This window comes from Piliocolobus tephrosceles, chromosome 1, assembly GCF_002776525.5.
Source record: "Piliocolobus tephrosceles isolate RC106 chromosome 1, ASM277652v3, whole genome shotgun sequence".
Taxonomy (NCBI): domain Eukaryota; kingdom Metazoa; phylum Chordata; class Mammalia; order Primates; family Cercopithecidae; genus Piliocolobus; species Piliocolobus tephrosceles.
Window position 1 is genome coordinate 207,205,428 of NC_045434.1, and position 22,028 is coordinate 207,227,455.

At 51.9% G+C, this 22,028-nt stretch overlaps 1 protein-coding gene across 6 annotated transcripts in view; it reads right to left on the reverse strand.

Moving 5' to 3' along the window:
• The window catches only part of KAZN (kazrin, periplakin interacting protein), a 517,580-nt gene that overhangs the window by 64,578 nt on the left and 430,974 nt on the right, over positions 1-22,028 (reverse strand). For all 6 annotated transcript variants that reach the window (XM_023196157.3, XM_031934680.1, XM_031934679.1 and 3 more), the window contains 2 exons: positions 19,240-19,376; positions 10,561-10,731 (listed from right to left, as the gene is read on the reverse strand). In XM_023196157.3, coding sequence (XP_023051925.1) covers positions 10,561-10,731; positions 19,240-19,376 — 308 coding nt within the window. The remainder of the gene's footprint in view (positions 1-10,560; positions 10,732-19,239; positions 19,377-22,028) is intronic.

A 22,028-nucleotide genomic window follows, 5' to 3' on the forward strand; every position in this document is an offset into this window, starting at 1 on the left:
CACTGTGAGTGCTGGCTTTGCCTCTCATCTGAACACAGATTTAAAAAAAAAATCCATTTCATCTCTCCCCAACCTTTCCAACCTTGCCCCAGGCCTGGAGTTCTTCCTGGCAGAGCAGAGGTTCTTGAGAAAGGGTCCCACCAAGAAACGGACAGTCCTTGGCCTAATGCCTGATGCACCCTCATCACATCAACCAGCTGTGTTATTTTAGAAAAGTCACTCCCTCCTCTGAGCCTCAGTTTCCCCATCTGTATAGTGAAAAGCCTGGACCAAGTGATCCTCAGGGCTCCTTCCAGCTTGGACACCCTAGAAGTCTGTGAAATCACTTCCGTCCCACTGCCAGCTCCCAGGGAATTGAAATCCATCCCACAGAGGCTGAGCTGAGGGTGCCAGCCTTGCCCCCCAAACCTGGCTTGCCCCTGCTCTGGCTGAGAAAACCCCCTGTGCTCTGCCACCCTCACGCGCTCCATGCAACAGTGCTGGGTTGCGGGTAGGGAGTTAGGGATTATCTGTGCTCAAGAGATAAGAAACCAAAACTCAGAGAGGTTCAGTGACTTCTCCAGTGGGTGCAACATGCAACCTGGGTACCAAAGCCTGGCGCCTGACTGGGAGCCCAGTGTGGTTTCCCCTAAGCCCACGTTCCTGCGGGCCAAGAAAACAACCAGCACAAATGACGTGGGCCGGTCCTGTCTGCTCACCAGAGTCCCCAGCACCTGGTCTGGGGCTGGGCACATCCAGGACACATGCCGGAAGAACCTGCAGGATAAATGGAAGCAAATCCCTGCTTCACAGAGCCTTTGTTGTGTTGATGGCCCAGGGAACAGCTCTGTGGTCCTACTGCAAGAACAATGTGGTAAATTTTCTGTTTAAGGAAGGAGTAAAGCTGGGTGTGTCTCGAGCCTCTGTACATTCTCCTGCCTCAGCCTCTCGAGTAGCTGGGACTACAGGTGCCCGCCACCACGCCTGGCTAATTGCTTGTATTTTTAGTAGAGACGGGGTTTCACCGTGTTAGCCAGGATGGTCTCGATCTCCTGACCTCATGATCCGCCCGCCTCGGCCTCCCAAAGTGCTGGGATTACAGGTGTGAACCACCACGCCCGGCCCTCGGGTATGTCTTTATCAGCAGGCCCAGGATCATGGAGACACACACTTTCTGAACCACCACACCCAGCCCAGGTGAGTCAGTGGCTGCACCTGCCTTCCCTCCAGGTGTGCGTGCACACAGCCTCCTGGCCCTCCACACTGCTACACTTGCAGTCTTAGGGGGATGCCCCACTCCCTTGCTTCCTCCTGCCCAGTCTATCTGGCTGCCCAGAAAGTGCGACTCGGGAGAAATGAGCACCCAGGCTGGTCTGCCGTCATGCGGCAATGAACCCTCAGCTCTCCCCTCCTGCAAACACTCCCAGCCACATGCATAGGAAGCACAGGATTGTACAAGCCAGCCCCTGAAACAGGCAGCCCTTGGAGGGAGCACGGGAGGCAGTGAGGAAGAGGCCTAGGCGGGGTGGCTCTCCTGAACCCATCCACTTCCTTTCCAGGCAGGGCCTTATCTCTGTCTGGGTCTGGGGGCGGCATCTTCCATCTCAGTAGGCAGCTTGACATCCTTGCTACCTGACAATTGGGAGGTCCCCTACGGTTGGTCCTTCAGAATGGGGTGGCTGTACCTGTGAGTTCTAAAGCACAGGGATCTCTCAAACTGTCCACTCTGCCCATTCAGGCTTGTAAACTTCCAAGGCAAAGCTATAATGGAGAGGAATGGCAGATGACGCATGTGAAGTTTCATCTAAAATACATGCACCTGCTTGCATACCCACGTACCCATACACAGGCACATACACACGTATACACACACATACATGCACACACGCACATACGCACAAAATACACACATGCACACACACACATATACACATGTGTATGCACCAATATGGTTTGGCTGTGTCCCCACCCAAATCTCATCTTGAATTGTAGTTCCCATAATCCCCACGTGTCATGGGAGGGACCTGGTGGGAGGTAATTGAATCATGGGGGTGGGTTTTTCCCGTGCTGTTCTCATAATAGTGAATAAGTCTCCTGAGATCTTATGGTTTTATAAAGGGCAGTTCCCCTGCTCAAGCTCCCTTGCCTGCTGCCATGTGAGATGTGCCTTTGCTCCTCCTTCACCTTCCACCACGATTGTGAGGCCTCCCCAGCCATGTGGAACTGTGAGTCCATTAAGCCTCCCTCTCTTTATAAATCACCCAGTCTCAGGCATGTCTTTTTTTTTTTTTGAGGCGGAGTCTCGCTCTGTCGCCCAGGCTGGAGTGCAGTGTCGCGATCTTAGCTCACTGCAAGCTCCACCTTCCTGGTTCATGCCATTCTCCTGCCTCAGCCTCCAGAGTAGCTGGGACTACAGGCGCTCGACACCACGCCTGGCTAATTTTTTGTATTTTTAGTAGAGACGGGGTTTCACCGTGTTAGTCAGGATGGTCTTGATCTCCTGACCTCGTGATCTGCCTGCCTTGGCCTCCCAAAGTGCTGGGATTACAGGCGTGAGCCACCGCGCCCGGCCCAAGGGTATGTCTTTATCAGCAGCCTGAGAAAAGACTAACACACACACATACACACATGTACACACATATACACATTAGATCCTCTCCCGTGGCAACTGACACATTTCTCTGACTAATCTCTTCCACTAAATGCAATTTAATGCTGGGAACTCCCCTTGGGCTCTGACTCTTCTCCTCTCTGAGCCTCCACCCTCTTCCAAGCACTGGGAACCCGGAACATCAAGCTCCTGGGAATTGTTAACTTGACACAAATGTGTCCATGTCACAAAAGTCAGACAGAACTGGGTTGAAACTCCATTTCTCCTACTTAACTTGCTGTGTGACCTTGAGCAAACTACTCCACCATTCTGAACTTCAGGGTCCCACAATATAAGACGGTGAAACCAAGAGCGACCATGTTTATGTAAGCAGCGCCCCCGGAGTTGTGTGATGAGGTGGCCGGGCCATGGCACAGTTCTTTGGAGCTTGGGCTCTGTCTGGATTTGATTCTGGCTCTGCCACTCTGAGCTGTGGGATTCCAAGGCAGGCTCCACACCTCTCCATGCCTTCGTGCCTCCATCTGTCCAACGGGGGAGAACGACAGTTCCTCCCTCACATGGCTGCTAGGGAGAGTGCTTGGTCCAGGGTAAAAATACCCAATAAATATTAGCGATTGTTATTAAAGAGTCTCTATTTCACAAGCAGGGATGATGGGATGACGTGAGGAGTAATTCACACCAGGGTCAAAGGTCCGGTCTGGCCCACTGTCTCAGAGCAGCCGTGGTGCTCAGTTAGGATCACCTGTGCACTCCCTGAGCCTGGGCGGTGAGACCCATGAGGCAGGAAGGGGAGATGGCAGCACAGGGCCCTGCCCTCGCCTACCTTTTGGCTGGGGCCAATGGCCGTTCCTGTTGACCAGGAGGGCCTGAGGATCTGCTGATCCGGAGGCCATGATGCACCCATTCCATCTCCCATATAAGACAGCAAGCCTGGCCCTGCAGGCACACCGTGCCCGGAAACCAAATCCTCTACCGGGTCCTTCAGCCGATGTGTGCTTGTCTAGGGAATGTTTCTCTGGGGTAAAGACTGGGAGGATCCCGACGCAGGAGCCTCTGAGCAGACACCGGAAGGTTGGTGCTCCTGTGCGGATGGCACATTGTGCCAAAAGCGCACTGAGGGGGGACAAGGACACCTTCTTCCCGTGCTTCATATGCACACTCTATGGCACAGCTAAGTTCTTCTCCTTGGGGGGAAGCCGGCTGGGATCCTCTTTCACAGATCTCAGGGGTACGGGTGGGAGCAGGTCCGGCAGGGAGACACCAGTGTGAGCTGATGAGGCAAATATGGGCCACAACACCAAGGACCAGTGACCAACCACTAAAGACCAAGGACCAGTGCAGGCTCTGGCTGTGGAGGGGAGGCTCCTGTGGGGGCAGCGACAGGCTTGGCTCAGGTGGGCTCGGGTGTGGGCAATCCTGCCCTCATGCAGGGTGGCAGCCCCCCACCACTCTGGAGTCAGATCCAGCCTGGGAACTGGCTTGGCAAGGGCTGGTCCAAATGGTCCAAAAAGGCAGTGGCCAGGGGCCTGGAGGTGGCACATTTGGGGCAGACTGCTTTCGTTGCAGCTGAGAACAGGCACAAGGGGCACGGACTCAGAGTGTGGCCATTAAAAAGGAACCCGAGGCTTGGCCAACACCTTCTGCTTCTCTGCCCGCTCATCCCTCACAGTCCCTGCCTCTCCTCTGCGGCTGTGGTGGCTTTTTTACAAATGAGGAAACTGAGGCAGGAAAAGGTTAAAGGTGACATGTGCGAGGTCAAATATTGATGAGTAGAACAGGCATGAGAATCCATGTCTCTTCCTCCCCAGGGGGTCTGAGGACAGGGTGGCTCTAGAGCAACCTCAGCACAGAGCTGTGAATGCTGACCGAGTTCTGTGGCTGCCTTCCCGATTCACCCCCTGCCTCATTTCCCTACACTGTCACTAGGGGGAAGGTTCGGTTCTACTCTACTCTACTCTACTCTACTCTACTCTACTCTACTCTACTCTATTCTTTTCTGTTCTATTCTGTTCTATTCTACTGAGATAGAGTCTCACTCTGTCATCTAGGCTATTCTGCTATTCTATTCTATTCTATTCTATTCTATTCTATTCTATTCTATTCCATTCTTTCTATTCTGATGGAGTCTCACTCTGTCATCCAGGCTGGAGTGCAATGGTCTGATCTCAGCTCACTGCAACCTCCACCACTTGGGTTCAAAGAATTCACCTTCCTCAGCCTCCCAAGTAGCTGGGATTACAGATGCCTGCCATCATGCCTGGCTAATTTTTGTAATTTTAGCAGAGACAGTTTTCACCATGTTGGCCAAGCTAGTCTTGAACTCCTGACCTCAGGTGATCCACATGCCTCAGCCTCCCCAAAGTGCTGGGTTTATAGGCGTGTGCCACTGCACCTGGCCTATAGTTCTGATTTTATACAGGAGGAAACTGTAGTTCTGATTTTATACAGCAGGGAACTAAGGCTCAGAAAGGTTAAGTCCCTTGTCAAGGGTCACACAGACAGAAAATAACAGGACCCAAACTGGGACTCTGTTAGACTCAAACAGTCCAGGCCCAGACAGATAGGAATGTCTGATTCTCACAAAACGTCCTACTTGATGGAGGGATGCTTCCAGTCTGGGTGATTCTGCACTCCGGGGGACATCCGGCCATGTCTAGAGTCTACTGCTGTGACACTGGGGGCTGGGGTGGGGGGGTGCTGCTGACATCCAGTGGGTGGAGGCCAGGGAAGCTGCAGAGCACAGGGCAGCCCCACCAGTTATGTGGCCCCAAACGTCTCTGGTGCCCTTATTTACAGAAAGCACCGTAAACTGAAGAGCATTTCCCACGCTGCAGAAGCCGGGCTCGTGGGCAGCGAGGTCAGTGTAAGCTGGGCTCCCGGGGACAGGACCAGTGTGGGGTGGATGCCCATGGTCTCAGGAGCAGGCAGCCCTGTCTCCCAGCCCCACGTGACTAAGGAGGCTGGTGGGGAAGGCCTGTGGACTGAGGGAAGGCTAGTAAGGGAGCTCCCTCCTTCAGGGCCTGGCTGGACTCCCGTCAAAAGTCTCACCAGCAAAGCCGTCAGGCCATGGAGTACAGGACTGCCCGATCGCCAGCTCTGAAACCATAAGAATACAGACCTCACTGAAGATGGGACACTTTCTGGGGAGATGAAATTGTTCTGGAATTGGACAGAAGTGGCGGTTGCACAATGCTGTCAACATGCTGAAAACACCGAATGGCAGGGCCAACCACCCGTGCCCAACGACCAAGGATCAATGCAGGCTCTGGCCATGGAGGGGAGGCTCCTGCGGGGGCAACGGTAGGCTCAGGTGGGCTCGGGCCTTGACATTCTATGTCGATAAACATTTTTGAGACACACACACACACACACGCACACACACACGCACACACACAGATGTGTGTGGTCCCATGGGGCCAATGTGGTTACAGAGAAGTTGCCGTGTGGGTGGTAATGCCTGGTTCGATCAGGATTTAACAGGAAATGCTCCCAGCAAGGGTGGATGGCTGGGCGGGCCTCAGGGTGCCCACGTTCATTGCTAAATGCCAACAGAGGGCTTTGCTTCTTGGGAAATGTCTGCAGAAGCAAATGTCTTTCTGGCTTTTCCCCAAGTGAAGCAGTGAAGAGGGTGTGTGGGGCGGCCTGGAGTTGGATCCTCAGGACACAGGGGGAGGGACGATGCCTGGATCCTGACGGGCCGCTCACCCCTCACTTGGCACCAGTCTGGGCTCTTTCCCCAATACCTGCTTTCCCAGTGGCCTCCGTGTCACCGGCAGGTGTGAGCTTTGCCACAGAGGAAACTGCCCAGCACCAGGGGCTACAGTCAGGACCCCTGGGTAAGGGGCAAGTAAGTGGCCCAAGATGGGGCACTGGGCACGCTGCACGGACCTCACTGAGTTAAGATTTCATCAGAAGACAAAAGAGACATGTTCATCCCCCCAGCTGCAGGGGCTGCTGAGCGCACCATTCCCCTGGGCCTGGCTCCCCACCTTTGAGATGGGGTTTTGCTCTGTTGCCCAGACTGGAGTGCAGTGGTGTGATCTCGGCTCACTGCAACCTCTGCCTTCTGGGTTCAAGCGATTGTCCTGCCTCAGCCTCCCGAGTAGCTGGGATTACGGGTGCCCACCACCACGACCAGCTAATTTTTGTATTTTCAGTTGAGTCAGGGTTTCGCCATGTTGGCCAGGCTGGTCTCGAACTCCTGACCTCAAGTGATCTGCCCGCTTTGGCCTCCCAAAGCCAAAACATTACAGGCGTGAGCCACCACACCCGGTCTGCAGCTGCCGTGGCTTCTGCCACTGCTAAGCTGAGCCCTCCACCTCCCCACTGCACCTGTGGACCCTGACTTCCTTCCAACCCACCCTCTATGCTTCCATTGGCAGAGCAGAGCTGCTTCCTGTTGCTTGCAACACAGGACTTAAGGCACCCCCCGAGGAAGAGTCAGCTGTGCAGTGGGGGAGCTGGGCCTGCAGGCAACATGGCCTGGCTGTGAAACTCTAGGGATGGCGGGTAATAGAGGGAAGCTGCAGTCAGGTGGACACACCAACAAGACTGGGGCCGTCACAGCTCCTCGTGAAGCCCCCTCCCCCTGCCTCCAAGCCCTGGGTAGACACTGCCTGTGCTGTTAACATGAACATAAACCAATCAACCTGAGTTGCCAACATTCACACGGGCAGATGCATCTGATGCCTGCCAGAAGGAGGCCAGAAGTTGAGTTTTCTTGGCCAGAATGGAAACAGTGGGAGTGGAAGCCAGGGTGAGTTGGATCCTAGGCCGGAAAGACCCAGGGAGTCCTCGGATGCCTAAGGCCAGGACTCCAAGGAAGGAAGACACATTTGTCTGTCCACAAGTCATGAGGAAGACCTGGGAGAACAGGGGCCTTTTCCTGGCCTGCAAGTTCAAAGATTTCTGTCTGGGCTGCACGTAGCAGCAAGGCCTCCGGTATTATCAACTCCACTGGTGGGAACCCCCGGACCCCAGAAGTCCCTGCCGCCGCAGCTTTTCCCTGCCCAGTAGTTCTCACCACTAGGGGTCAGCATTGGACAAGGAGACCTAGGAGAGGCCCAGAGATCCTGCCCCGGCCTGCCCTGGGGGCCTGGTCCTTAGTAAACCATCCTGCTGTGGTTACCACACTGATGGTCCACTGATCCGGGCCCAGTGCCAAGTGCTTCTCCTGCTTTATTTCTTGGAAATCCTCACAAGAGCCCTACAAAGCACAGTCAAATCTTGAACAACGTGAGTTTGAACTGCATGGGTGCATGGGTCCAATTATCAGCAGGTTTTCTTCCACCTCCATCACCCCTGAGACAGAAAAGCTAATCCTTCCTCTCCCTCCTCCTCCTCCTCAGCCACTCAGCATGAAGACAACGAGGATGAAGACCTTGATGATGATCCTCTTCTTCCACTTAATGAATAGCAAATATATTTTCTCTTCCTTACGATTCTTTTTTTTTTTTTTGAGACGGAGTCTTGCTCTGTTGCCCAGGCTGGAGTGCAGCGACTCGACCTTGGCTCACTGCAACCTCTGCCTCCCGGGTTCAAACGATTCTCCTGTCTCAGCCTCCCAAGTAAATGGGATTACAGGCACCCACTGCCCCACCTGGCTAATTTTTGTATTTTTAGTAGAGATGGGGTTTCACCATGTTAGCCAGGCTGGTCTCGAACTCCTGACCTGAAGTGATCCACCCTCCTCGGCCTCCCTAAGTGCTGGGATTATACGTCTGGCCTGATTCTCTTAATAACATTGTCTTTGCTCTAGCTTACTTTACTCAAAGAATACTGATATGGTTGGCTCTGGGTCCCCAGCCAAATCTCATCTCCAATTGTAATTCCCACATATCAAGGGAGGGACCAGGTGGAGGTAAGTGGATCATGGGACTGGTTTCCCCCATACTGTTCTCGTGATAGTGGTAGAATTCTAACGAGATCTGATGGCTCATAAACGTGTGGTAACTACCACACGTCCTCCTGTGCTCAGTCTCCCTCCTGCCATCTTGTAAAGGTACCTGCTTCTCCTTTGCCTTCCGCCATGATTATGAGTTTCTGAGGTGTCCACAACCCTTCAGAACTGTGAGTCAATTAAACCTCTTTCCTTTATAAATTACCCAGTCTCAACTATTTCTTTATAGCAGTGTAGGAATGAACTAATACAAATACAGAAAACGAGCCAGTTAACACACAAAAGATGTGCTCACTGACTGTTTTCAGTAAGGCTTCTGGTCAACAGTGGGCTACGAGCAGTTACGGTCTAGGGGAGTCAGAAGTTATACATGGATTTAGCTGCACAGGGGATCAGCACCCCTAAGCCCTGTGTTGTTTAAGAGTCAACTCTATATGCCGTTATCTCTGTTTTGAGTTGATGGATATGGAGTCCAGAGAGGTGAAGGCTCCTGCTCAAAGTCACACAGTTGGGAAGCACCTGGGGCTGGATTCAAACCCAGATCACATGGCTGTAACCACACTGTTAGCTGGCATCAGCTCTCTGCAGGACAACAAATCCTCTAAGAGCTACGTCCTCCCCCTGCCCCTACTCTTCAGGAGCTCCTCCCACATTCTCCTCCTGGCCTCTGTCACACTGAGCCCCTGGTGGCTTCTGGAGGCCTCTCTAGCCACAAGCTCCCTGCAACTGCCCAGCCACCCTATGGGGAAGGTCGGGTGGGAGTAAGACCCCAGTCTGGGTACGGTGGCTCACGCCTGTAATCTCAGCACTTTGGGAGGCTGAGGCAGGTGGATCATGAGGTCAGGAGGTTGAGACCCATCTGGCCAAGATGGTGAAACCCCATCTCTACTAAGAAATACAAAAATTAGCCAGGAGCAGTGGCGGGTGCCTGTAATCCCAGCTACTTGGGAGGCTGAGGCAGGAGAATCGCTTGAACCCGGGAGACGGAGTTTACAGTGAACTGAGATCGTGCCACTGCACTCTAGTCTGGGTGACAGAGCAAGATTCTGTCTCAAAAAAAAAGACCCCACTCCCAGTGCAGTAACAAGTAAAAGGCACTGAAGCCCAGAACAGTTGAGTGAGCAGCCCAAGGTCACACAGGAGCAGGCAGAACAGACCTCCAGGGCTCTGTCTTCCGACCCGGACCCTCTGTCACCACACACAAAGGCTACGCATCTCCTGGGAAAACAAAGTGTCTGGAAGTATTTTGAGGGTTTGGTTTGGGTTAGGAAAAAATTATTTGTTTCCTTAATGACCCAAGTAAGACATTTTTGCTGCAGAGACATTTGAAAAGAGGCCAATAAACAAACAAATAAATAAAAGATGCTACCATTCTGAGAGAATGAATGTTAATATTTCCATGTATTTCCTCCCAAATATTTTCCTAAGCAAATATGTATATTTTAAACAAACATTTTTTTTCCTTTCCTTTTTTTTTTTAAATTTTTTTTGGAGACAGGGTCTCACTGTCGCCCAGGCTGGGTGCAGTGGCTCACTGCAGCCTCCACCTCCTGGGCTTAGGCAATCCTTTTGTCTCAGCCACTGGAGTAGTTGGGACTACAGGCATGTACCATGCCTGGCTAACTTTTCTGAAATTTTTTGGTAGAGAAGGAGTTTTGCCATGTTGCCCAGGCTGGTCTCAAGCTGCTGGGCTCAAAAACAATCTGCCTGCCTCGGCCTCCTAAACTGCTGGGATTACAGGCATAAGCCATCGCACTTGGCCTTTTTTTTCCTAACAGTAGGTTGGGGTGTGTGGAAAAGTGAGTGTTTTCCCAGCATCTCCACATTCTCTGGGCCCAAGGCAGGTGGATAAAAGCCTGGTCCAGGCTCTGGGGGCGTGGTCTTGGAGGGACACTTAGGATGCATTGCAGAAAGCCCCCTCCCGCTGCAGGCCCTGCCCCTCTGCTTGTGTTCTGCTCTGCCCCACCCACCCCACCCTAGGTCTCCGATGTGAGTCGATGCCAGACGTCCTGGCTCCCAGCATGGCACTGCTAGCAGATGCCAGGCCCACCTGGGTGGGGAGGGTTCTCACCATGGCCAGCTCGGCCTCCAGCTCCTTCATCCGGTTGTCCTTGAGGTCCAGCTGGGAGCGCAGTGCCGTGGCGTGGTCTGTGGCCTCCTTGGCTTGGCGCCGCAGCTCCCACTTCTCACGCTCCAGCAGGTCCTTCTCCTTGGCCAGCGCTTTGACCGCGTCCTCGCTCTCCTGCGGGTGGGACGGGGAGAGAGCACCGTGGGTGTGACAGCCAGGCTCCTCCTGGCCCAGGGACGCCTAGAGGGGGCCTAACCCCTAGATGGAAACAGAAGTGGGGAGGCCCCATCACATGTGTCCAGGAGCTCTGGCTCTGTGGTGGGAAAGCTGTGGGCACGAACTCCAGCCCTGCCACAAACTAGCTGGAAGACTGGAACAGAGACAAACCCAGGAGATGCTGAGTAAATCCTTTTTGCGCTGCATGAATGAGTAAGTGGGCAAATGACTGCTTTGGGTAAGTCATTCTACCTCATCATGTCTGGGTCCCCTGTATGTAAAATGGGGCAGGAGTCAATCCTACTTGTTTCAAAGAATTCTAAAGACTGAATGACTGCACGTGTGGGAAATACTTAACACAGTCTGACAGAAGTTAGGGTGCGATAGTTGTTTTGGGGCTTTGTTCTGTTTGGTAAATTGTGTTCATCACAGGGAAACGGGATCAACAGTAAGGAGGCACCAGAGACCCCAATTGTCTGGACTGCCACAAGGTCCGGCCACCACCCCACAGGGTCACAGCCTCTGAGAGAAATAGCTGCTGTGTCCTGAATGCAGCACAGTCCTCAGCTGCTTGCCCCGAGCCCCTCCCCAGGCTGGCCCTCCCGCATGAGCTGTTTTCTGTGATTGTCCAGGGAAGGGCCAGGCCCCGGCTGTGCCAGTCCCCAGAGCAGAGCCAGCAGGGAAGGACCAGACAGCTGAATTGGGGCTGTGACCTCTGTTGGCCGGAGCAAAGTTTCAGAACAACAGACGTCCTTTTGAGAAGGACAGTCCCAGCGGGGAGCCCTACCCATCCACCCAGCCACCATCTTCCCATTCACCAAACTGAAAGCAAATCCAAGGTCTCCGTGTGGCCTGGGACCGTGGAGGGAGGCCACTATCCTGCCTTGTCTGACAAACCTGTCTCTGAAGGCCTCACTTCCAGATGGTGAAAGACGGGGAGGCTGAGGGAGAACTTGGCCTTTTCTCTGTGGCTGTCACAGAGCTGTAGCTATGGCCTTGGTTCTGGAGCCAGAGGGAGAACCTGGGCCAAACCCTGGCTTTGCAATGACTGTTGTGAGTCAACCCTGCCTCAGTTTCCCCATCTGTAACCAGGGGATAACACCACATATGCTTTGGAGCGTTTGTGTGGGTCTGCATGAGGGAATCCACCTGGAGAGTTCTGCATGGGACTGGGTTCCCAGCAGGCACCTGCTCGCTTCACTCAGATCGCTGCTCAATTGTCTCCTCCTCCGAGAAGCCTTCCCTGGCCACCCATGTAAGAAAGAAGCCCCAGGCCCTCTCTAACCTGTTTTCTTTATTTGAAGCTTTTACTGGTCTGTTATTCAACCGATATTTGTGGATATTTGTCTGGTACGAAACCAGACGAAAATCCCTGCACTCCTGGAGCTTATAGTGAAAAATTCTGCTACAGTGTAGAACTGACCACTGGGGTAAGGGTTGTCCCTGAGAACCCGCTGGTATACAAGAGGCTGCTTATAAAATGTCCCTGAATTAGGAGGAAGCCCCACTAGGACCCTCAGGATCATTTTTGTCTCACTGCAGTCACTGATTCGCGCTACTACTCATGAACAGACCAAGGGCTCTAGGCTGGGTGGGAAGGCCTTGTAGGTGCTTTCAAGTTTTGGACTCCCACCTGCTTGGGGTCATATTCCACGGCAGCAGGAAAGCTGGGCTCAGCAGCAACTTCATGGAACGTTCTGTACAGTGCTAAGGGTTTTAGGTGCATTATTTAAACCTCACAACCACCCCTCAGGCAGGGACTATGATTATCCCTATTTCACAGATGAGCAAATTGAGGCCCAGAGAGGTAAAACAACTCCACCAGCCCATAGACAGTGTGGTAGAGGCCTCGAGCCCTGCTGGTAGCTGAGGCAGGAAAGGAACAGAAAGGAGACCCCTGAGAAGTCTGGAATGGGAAGGGAATTGACAAGGCTGGGATTTGGCCAAACCTCGTGGGGCCTTGTATGACGGGCCTGGGAGCTGAGGTTCTGTGGGGCTGCCAGTACTCGGGGATCACATGGACATAAGAGGGGAGTGTGGCCGAGGCAGGCAGATCACCTGAGGTCAGGAGTTCGAGACCAGCCTGACCAACACGGAGAAACCTCGTCTCTACGACAAATACAAAATTAGCGGGGAGTGGTGGCGCTTGCCTGTAATTCCAGCTACTTGGGAGGCTGAGGCAGAAGAATTGCTTGAACCTGGGAGGCAGAGGTTGCGGTGAGCCGAGATTGCACCATTGCACTCCAGCCTGGGCAACAAGAGCAAAACTCCGTCTCAAAAAAAAAAAAAAAAAAAAAAAAAAGGGAGTGGAATAGGGAGGGGAGAGGAAGGGGCTTCAGGGGCTTATAGGTCTGGCTGGGGGCCGGGCGCAGTGGCTTACATCTGTAATCCCAGCACTTTGGGAGTCTGAGGAAGGTGGATCACTTGAGGTCAGGAGCTCAAGACCAGCCTGGCCAACATGGTGAAACATCTTCTCTACTAAAAAAGTACAAAAATTAGCCAGGTGTGGTGACGCACACCTGTAATCCCAGCTACTCCAGAGGCCAAGGCACAAGAATCGCTTGAACTCGGGAAGCGGAGGTTGCAGTGAGAGGAGATCATGCCACTGCACTCTAGCCTGGGCAACAGAGCGAAACTCCGTTTCAAAAAAAAAAAAAAAAAAAGGCTGGCTGGGGAGGTGACAGTAGTGGGATGAAAATGGCCTGTTTTAATGTGGCCTCTACACCCGGAATCACCCTGTGTCCAGCCCTCAGCCTGGCTGCCTGGCCTGCTATGTGAACTTCCTCAGCTGGGTTTATGGAGAGTCCTCCAGTCGCCCTTCCATCTGCAGTCATGTGACAGGGAAAGTGCATTTGGCACAGCTTTCGGAGATGTTGCAATTTTGCCACATTCTGTTTCTTGTTTGTCTTTGTTTCCTTTTCTCAAATTTTTTTGAGATGGAGTCTCGCTCTGTCACCCTAGCTGGAGTGTAGTGGTGCGATCTCGGCTCACTGCAACCTCTGCATCTGGGCTCCAAGCAATTCTCCTGCCTCAGCCTCCCGAGTAGCTGGGACTACAGGTGCACACCATCACATCTGAACAATTTTTGTATTTTTAGTAGAGGCAGGCTTTCGTCATGTTGGCCAGGCTGGTGTTGGACTCCTGACCTCAGGCGATCTGTCTGACTCAGCCTCTCTAAGTGCTAGGATTACAGGCGTGAGCCACCATGCCCGGTCATCAGCCACATTCTGGACAGGCCAAGACCCCTCCTTTCTCAGCAGCCTTGTTCCTGTGCCGTTCCCTTACTCCCAGTAGCTCAGGGCCTGGGGTCCTTCCTGTTGCCTGCTCCAGTGGAGTCCTGCAGGGGTCTCATGGAGAAATTGGGTGGGCCACGGCAGACTGAGTGGGCACAGCTGAGTGGGCCAGGGAACCTGAGGGTTCCAGTCATCCTGTTCCAGGAGGACATTTATTTTGCACATAAAATGCAAATCATTTTGGATAACCAGCTGCAAGATCTTGGAAGAGGTGAAATAAAACCAGGACTTGTGGCTTCAGTTTTGCTAAACTGGCTCTAAACATGTGTCCTTGGGTCAGTCACTTGACCCTTGTGGACCTCAGCCTTCCCACCTGTAAAATGGGGCTGGACCCAACAATGACTAAAACAATGTTTGAATGTTGCTGTTCCACCGATCTGCCGGACCTACAGGAGCAACTCTCTCCACTTCTAATATTCACATCTTAGTATTAAAGTATTAATTTTCAATAAATGAGTGTTTTCCAAGTTTCATTTTTCTAAATGAACCTGAAGGGCATGATGAAGCTGATCAATAAAAGTGGCACTGGCTGCTCAGCTGTGGCCACAGGGAGCTGTCCCCGGCAGCCACAGCCACGCGGCTTCTATTCAGTAGCGTCAACCCCCCCCCAGCTGTTGGTCAGACTTGGGGGATGCCCCTCATCACCTATGACTTAAAAAATGACACGGTGCTCTCCATGGGGATTTTACTGCCAAATCTGAGATGGATGTAACACTTCGAGATGGATATATTAATTACCCTGATCTGATAACTACACATTCCATGGATCCAAACATCACTATGTACCCCATGAAAATGTACCATTTTTCCCCAAACAATTTTAAAAAACAAATTTGACATATCATTAAAAGACACGGAGAAGCACTGGTATGAAATGCTAGGTTGGTCACTGAACTAGCCAGCGCTCTACCCACAGCTCATGGGGACAGCTGTGACCTCCTCTCTGTGGTCGGCCTTGGGTTGTTGAAAATGGCAAACAGTGGGAATCATTCCTTTGTTCCTCTGAACACTTACTGAGTGGTATGGGGAGGGTGGCCCGGGCAAGGCCCGGTCCTATGAGCTCTGGGGCCGGGGCTCTGGGACTAGACCTTCTGAGTTTGCACCCTGCCTCTACCCTTTCCATAATGATGTGGCCCTGGGCCTGAGACTTTATCTAAGTCTTAGTTTTCACCTGTTAAATGGGGGGAATAGGGACAATCACTCCTTAAAGGATTGCTATTAAAGTAGCAAATGTGAAGAGATGAGGGCAGTGTGTGTGCACAGTAGGTGCACAATAAACATCTGCTACTGGTAATATCACATTCACATCTGTATACAGTAGGTGCACAATAAACGTCTGCTGTTGGTAATAGCACATTCATGTCTGTATACAGTAGGTGCACAATAGATGTGTTACTTGTCATGTTCATGCCTGCATACAGTAGGTGCACAATAAACATTTGCTATTGGTAATATCATGTTCATGCCTTAAACAGTAGCTGCACAATAAATGTCTGCTATTGGTAATACCATGTTGATGCCTGTATACAGTAGGTGCACAATAAACATCAGATATTGGTAATATCACATTCATGCCTGTATACAGTAGGTGCACAATAGACATCTGCTATTGGTAATACCATGTTCATGCCTGTATACAGTAGATACACAGTAAACATCTACTATCGGTAATACCATGTTCATGCCTGTATACAGTAGGTGCACAACAAACGTTTGGTATTGGTAATACCATGTTCATGCCTGTATACAGTAGGTGCACAATAAACATTTGCTATAGGTAATACTATGTTCATGCCAGCTCCTGCTGAGGTGGCCTCTGAAGGCAGCTGTCACCACAATCTTTGCCAGGACGATTACCTGGTAACAGTGCCATCTTTTGGATCCTCTTGGACTCTGCTCAGCACTCTCTTGCTTTTTTTTCTTTCTTTTCTTTTTTTGAGATAGGGTCTCATTCTGTTGCCCAGGTTAGAGTGCACTGGCACAATCTTGGCTCCCTGCCACCTCAACCTCCCTGGCTCAAGCAATCCTCCTGCTTCAGCCTCCCAAGTAGCTGGGACTACAGGTGTGTGCCACCCTGCCTGGCTAATTTTTAAATTTTTTTTGCAGAGATGGAGGTCTCACTCTGTTGTCCAGGCTTGTCTGGAGCTCCTGGGCTCAAGTGATCCTCCCACCTTGGCCTCTCAGAGTGCTGGGATTACAGGCGTGAGCCACCGTAACTGGCTGCTTTTCTAAATCCTGATTTGTCCTCCTTCAGGGCATGCGTTCTCAGGGAGCTCCTTCTTCTAGCTCCTGATTCCTGGGTCCTCTGAGACCCTCTGTCCTTCCCAGAAGGTCTTGTCTGGGTTCCTTTCTGCACAGGTCTTGCCTCTCCAACCTCTTCCCAGAAAGCAGGCCTTCGACTGGGGTCTGTGTGGGACCAGCCACAGCTCCACTCCTGCCCACCTGGGGCCTTTATTTCCTTCTCTGGGTTTGCCAGTGAAACCAACACCAGGGAGTGGCAGGTGAGGGGACAGCAGAGGGGCTTCGAAATCCACTGTGGAAATTTCATGATGAAATGGCTGACTCCGAATCCACGAAGGCAATAATAATAATGATGATAATGATAATAACAATAGCAGGCATATGGCCCTACTTCCCCTTGCTTTCCATGCCCTGGGAACCTTAGCGCTGACAGCACTGGGCTGTGAGCAGTTGCAATCTTTATCCTGCTTTGCAGATGTGAAGGCTGAGACCAGGGAGAGTCATCTGTTTACCCGAGCCACCCCCCAGCGAGTGCAGAGGTGAGATTCTAACCTAGCTGTCTGCTCTTAATCCCTGTGCAACCCTGGTCCCAGGAGGAGGAAGCTGGTGGCTCGGGGGACAAGTACAAGGGTCAGCTTGGAGCCTGTCTCCTGCCCTGGGGCCAGCACATCACTGAAGGCTGTGGGCTGGTTCTCTGGCCCCACTGCATCCCATTCCCAATAAACAAGAGGTAACTAGGTTTACATGCTCCTGGGCATGGGGCTGGTCAGGCAGAGGCTCTCCCTGCCTTGCCCACTGGAAAAAGACCAAGCTCCTTGGGCTGAGGATGGAGAAATGAGAGAGGTGGACACAGAAGGTGAGGCAGGGAGCAGAGGCGAACAGAAGATGCTGTGCTGAGTGCCGGGGGTGATGGGGTTGGGGGAAGAGGCGCACAGTGCAGGGGAAGGCACGCAGGCTCTGCACCCAGGCCCTGTAAGCCCCCGCCCTGCCATCACCGGCTGCATGACTGTGGATGAGTTATCTCCCCTCTCTGTGTCTGTCGGCTCATCTGTGAAACGGGAGGATAACCATATGCCCCCCATTGTCCGTGTGGGTGTTACATGAATGGACACCACGAGGCTCTGAGAACTCTGCCTGCAAGCTCTTGAAGTACACGCCGTAACTCCCACAGCACGCGCCTGTGAGCACACACGTGTACCTGCAGCATCAGACAGGACAGCAGGGTCCCCTACCCCTCCCTCTGCATGGAGGTCACTCTGAGCCCCTGGCTCTGACTCCCTGCTGGTGGCCAAAGGCAATACTGCTGAGAGAGCCTCGCCCTAAGGAGCAGACCCCAGGCCCATGAGCTGCTTCCCATGCCAGAGTCTGAGAAAGCAGCCTCTGTGGGCTCCCCTGCCTCCCTCCGCCTCGCTTCCGGGTCATCCCCTTCCTGCCAAACCATTTGCCTGTGGCAGGCATGGGGAGGCTCAGTTCATCTAACATGAAGGGAAGCCAGGCCGAGCAGGCAGGGCAGGGGGAGCTGGGCAGGCAGGGCAGGGGAAGGCTGGGCCGAGCAGGCAGGGCAGGGGGGGCGGGGGGGGCCGGGGAGGCAGGGTAGGGGGAGCCGGGTCCTGCTCTCGAGTTGGGCACTGAGGGCAGCTAGAAGTCCCAGATCCCCATCAGGGGCTGTGATGGCCTGGGCCAGAGAACTCTTGGGGCTCCTTTCATCATAGAAAGGAAGTGATGTGCGTGCCCGGGAGGTGACAGTGAGCAATCACTGGTGAAGACCAAAGTGGGTGGTGGGGGCCAAGCATCTAGATTCCAATCCAGTCTGGAACACTCTGGTGTCTTAACTCTGGCTCAGAGGCAGCATCTGGGAAGGGACTCATTCACCTGGCCTGTTGCTTCCCACTGTTCAGAAAAGGAGCCTCAAGCTGAACCCCCTGTCACAAGGGCTGTGACCCAGTTGCCTACGCAGGGCAGAAAACGGAGGCTGGAGGTGCATTCAGCTCGAGGCTGGAGTACAGTGGCGCGATCTCGGCTCACTGCAACCTCCACCTCCTGGGCTCCAGTGATTCCGTGCCTCAGCCTCCTGAGTAGCCGGGACTATAGGTGTGCACCACAATGTCCAGTTAATTTTTGTATTTTTAGTAGAGATGGGCTTTTGGCCAGGCTGGTCTCAAATTCTTGTCCTCAAGCATTCCACCCACCTCAGTCTCCCAAAGTGCTGGGATTACAGGCGTGAGCCACCATGCCTGGCCAGGGGACTGACTCTTTTTTAAGTTTTGCTGTCCTCTTTGGCATGTCATACCACAGATACCAGAGATACATGGTGAAACAAATTCCTCAGTTATCTGACCCATAAACTCCTATTCACCCCACAGAGCCCAGTGCATATGTCATTTCCTCCGTGAAGCCTTCCAAGACTCCCTCCCTACAGGCAGAACTTCCTGCTGTCTCACTGGGGCTCCCCAACTCTCTCGCCACACTTTTATTACGGTGTTAGTAAGTGTTAGTTATGCGTCTGATTGATGATGCTTCCTACGTGCCAGGCACCAGGCTGAGTGCTCAGCATTCATCATCTCATCGAATCCTTACTGTAGCTTTGAAAGGTCCACCACAATCACCATTCTGCAGAGATGAAACTGAGGCTCTGAGAGGTCAAGGGAGATGCACAAGGGCACACACATGAGGAGCCGGGATCTGAACCCTCTGGACTCCTGAGTTCATGCTGTCCTGTTTGCCCAGGAGACATAGAGGTCTCCCTCCGGGGGCTGTGCTGGTTTTATCTCGGTGCCTAGGCCTGGCTGGACACATCAAAGGCCTCGCTATCTGTGTTTGGGGATTCAAGAGGCAGACCCTGTGAAGGTGGCCAGCCAGCAGGGGAGGTGGGAGCTGGTGTGTCGGGAGGGGAGGGGAGGTCAGGGCAGGGCAGGGCAGGGCGGCGGCTGACCTTGCGGTGCTGCTCATAGTTGCGGATGAAGTCTCGGAGCTGCTCCTCGCGGCTCTCCAGTGTGGCATACAGCTGCTGCATCTGGCTCACCAGGTCCGTCTTTTCACCCTTTAAGCGCTTCCGGTCAGCTTTCATGGCTGGGGATAAAGGAGAGAGTTAGTTCCCAAGACCCCAGCTGCCCCTTCCAGATGCCTGAGTGCTGAGATGTGGCATCACCACTGTCACCTTTGCAACAGGTGAGAAAACAGGGCTCAGAAAGACGAAGTGTCCCTCCCATGCGCCCTGCCACTTGGTGGCATTCCCAGGATTCCAAGCCAGGCTCACCTATGTCAAGAGCCCCGATTCTCACATCTCAGCTGTGTCAATCAGACCAGGGAGCGAGTCCTTGTTGAAACTGCTTTCCCGGCCCTGAGCTGGCTGAGTGTTCAATAACAAAGAACAGAGTCCTGGTGGGCTCCAGAGGCCATGGTTCAGGAAGCGGACAGGGCCTCAGTTCCCTGTCAAAAGGAACCCCAGGGCCACCCTGAGCCCACTGGAACCACTCAGTCCAGCCCAACAGCCCCTCCTGCCTCATTTCTTCCGTGGGGAGAAGTATTACGTTAAAAACACACACCAAGACATGTACCAAAAGTGCAGAGCAACAAAAGAAAATACAGGTAAATTGGACTTCATCCAAATTAAAAACATGTGTGTCTCAAAGGATAGCATAGTAAAGGACAACCCATAGAATGGGAGAAAATATTTGCAAATCCTATATCTGATAAGGGGCTTCTATCTGAAATATACAAGTCTATCTTGCAACTCAATAATAAAAAGACCAGGAAACCATTTAAAAAACGGGCAGGTCAGGTGCGGTGGCTCATGCCTGTAATCCTAGCACTTTGGAAGGCCAAGGCGGGTAGACAACTTGAGATAAGGAGCTCAAGACCAGCCTGGCCAACATGGTGAAACCCCCTCTCTACTAAAAATACCAAAAATTGGCCAGACGTGGTGGTGTGTGCCTGTAATCCCAGTTATTTGGGAGGCTGAGGCAGGAGAACTGCTTGAACCTAGGAAGTAGAGGTTGCAGTGAGCTGAGATTGCACCACTGCACTCCAGCCTGGATGACAGAGTAAGACTCTGTCACAAACAAACAAACAAACAAACAAACAAACAAACAAACAAAATGGGCAAAGGATCTGAACAGACACTTCTCCAAGAAATGGCCAATAGGCACATGAAAAAACTCACTATCAGTTGTCATCAGGGAAATGCAAATCAAAACCACAATGAAATACCACTTCACACTCACTAGAATAGCTAAAAATAGAAAACAGACAATAGCAAGGGTTGGCGGGATGTGGAGAAACTGGAATCCTCATACACTGCTGGCGGAAACGTGAAATGGTGCAGCTGCTTTTGGAAAAGTCTGATAGCTCCTCCAAAGATTAAACATCAACTTACCATACGACCCTGCGATTCTACTTCTAGGCGTACATCCAAGAGCTATGAAAACATATGTCTACATGAAAACTTATATGCAAATGTTTATAGCATTATTCATCAGAGCCAAAAAGGTGAAAATAACTCGAAAGTCCACCAATGGATAAATAAATAAGCGAAATGAGATATATCCACACAATGGAATATTACTTAATAATAAATAAAAACAAGGAGGGCCATTACTCAGTATCCATGGGGATTGGTTCCTGGACTCCCTGTGGACACCAAAATCCACAGATGCTCAAGTCCTTTATATAAAATGGCATAGTATTTGCACACAACCTACACAATCCCCCCATATACTTTAAATTATCTCTAGATCACTTATAACACCTCGTAAAATATAAATGTCATATGAATAGTTGTTACACTGTATTGTTTTGGGAATAATGACAAGAAAAAAATCTGTACATGTTCAGTATAGATACAACCATTCATTTTCTTTTCCTGAGTTTTTTTTTCTTTTCCTTTTTTTTTAGACGGAGTCTTGTTCTGTCACCCAGGCTGGGATACAGTGCTACGATCTCGGCTCACTGCAATTTCCGCCTCCCAGGTTCAAGTGATTCTCCTGCCTCAGCCTCCCAAATAGCTGGGATTACAGGTGCCCACCACCATGCCAGGCAAATTTCTGTAATTTTAGTAGAGATGGGGTTTTACCATGTTGGCCAGGCTGGTCTCGAACTCCTGACCTCAAGTCATCTGCCTGCCTCAGCTTCCCAAGATTACAGGCATGAGCCACAGTGCCTGGTCCCTGAGTATTTCTGATCCATGGTTCATTGAATCCATAGATGTGAAACCTATGGATAAAGAGGCCAACTGTACTGATATTTGCAACAACATGGAAGAACCTTGAATACATGCTAAGTGAAAAAGGCCAGTCACTGAAGGCCATATATTTGTGATTCAGTTTATATGAAATGTCCACAATGGGGAAATCTATAGAGACAGAAAGGAGGTAAGTGTCTGCCTCGGGGCAGGTGTGGGGGTGGATCGGGGATGGAGGGGTGGTAGCTAAGAGTATGGAATTTTTTTTGAGGTGGTAAAAATGTTCTCACATTGGTTGTTGGGGTGGATACATAACTCTGTGAACACACTAAAAACCACTGAATTGGACACTTAAAATGGATCAATTGTATGGTATGTGAATAAATACCATACAACAGTCGATAAAGCTGTTAAAAAAGCAAAACAAAATAAGGCTGGGCGCCTTGGCTCCTGCTCACAATCCCAGCACCTTGGGATCCCTCAGGAGGACAGATTGCGAGTGCAGGAGTTCGAGACTAGCCTGGGCAACATGGTGAGACCTC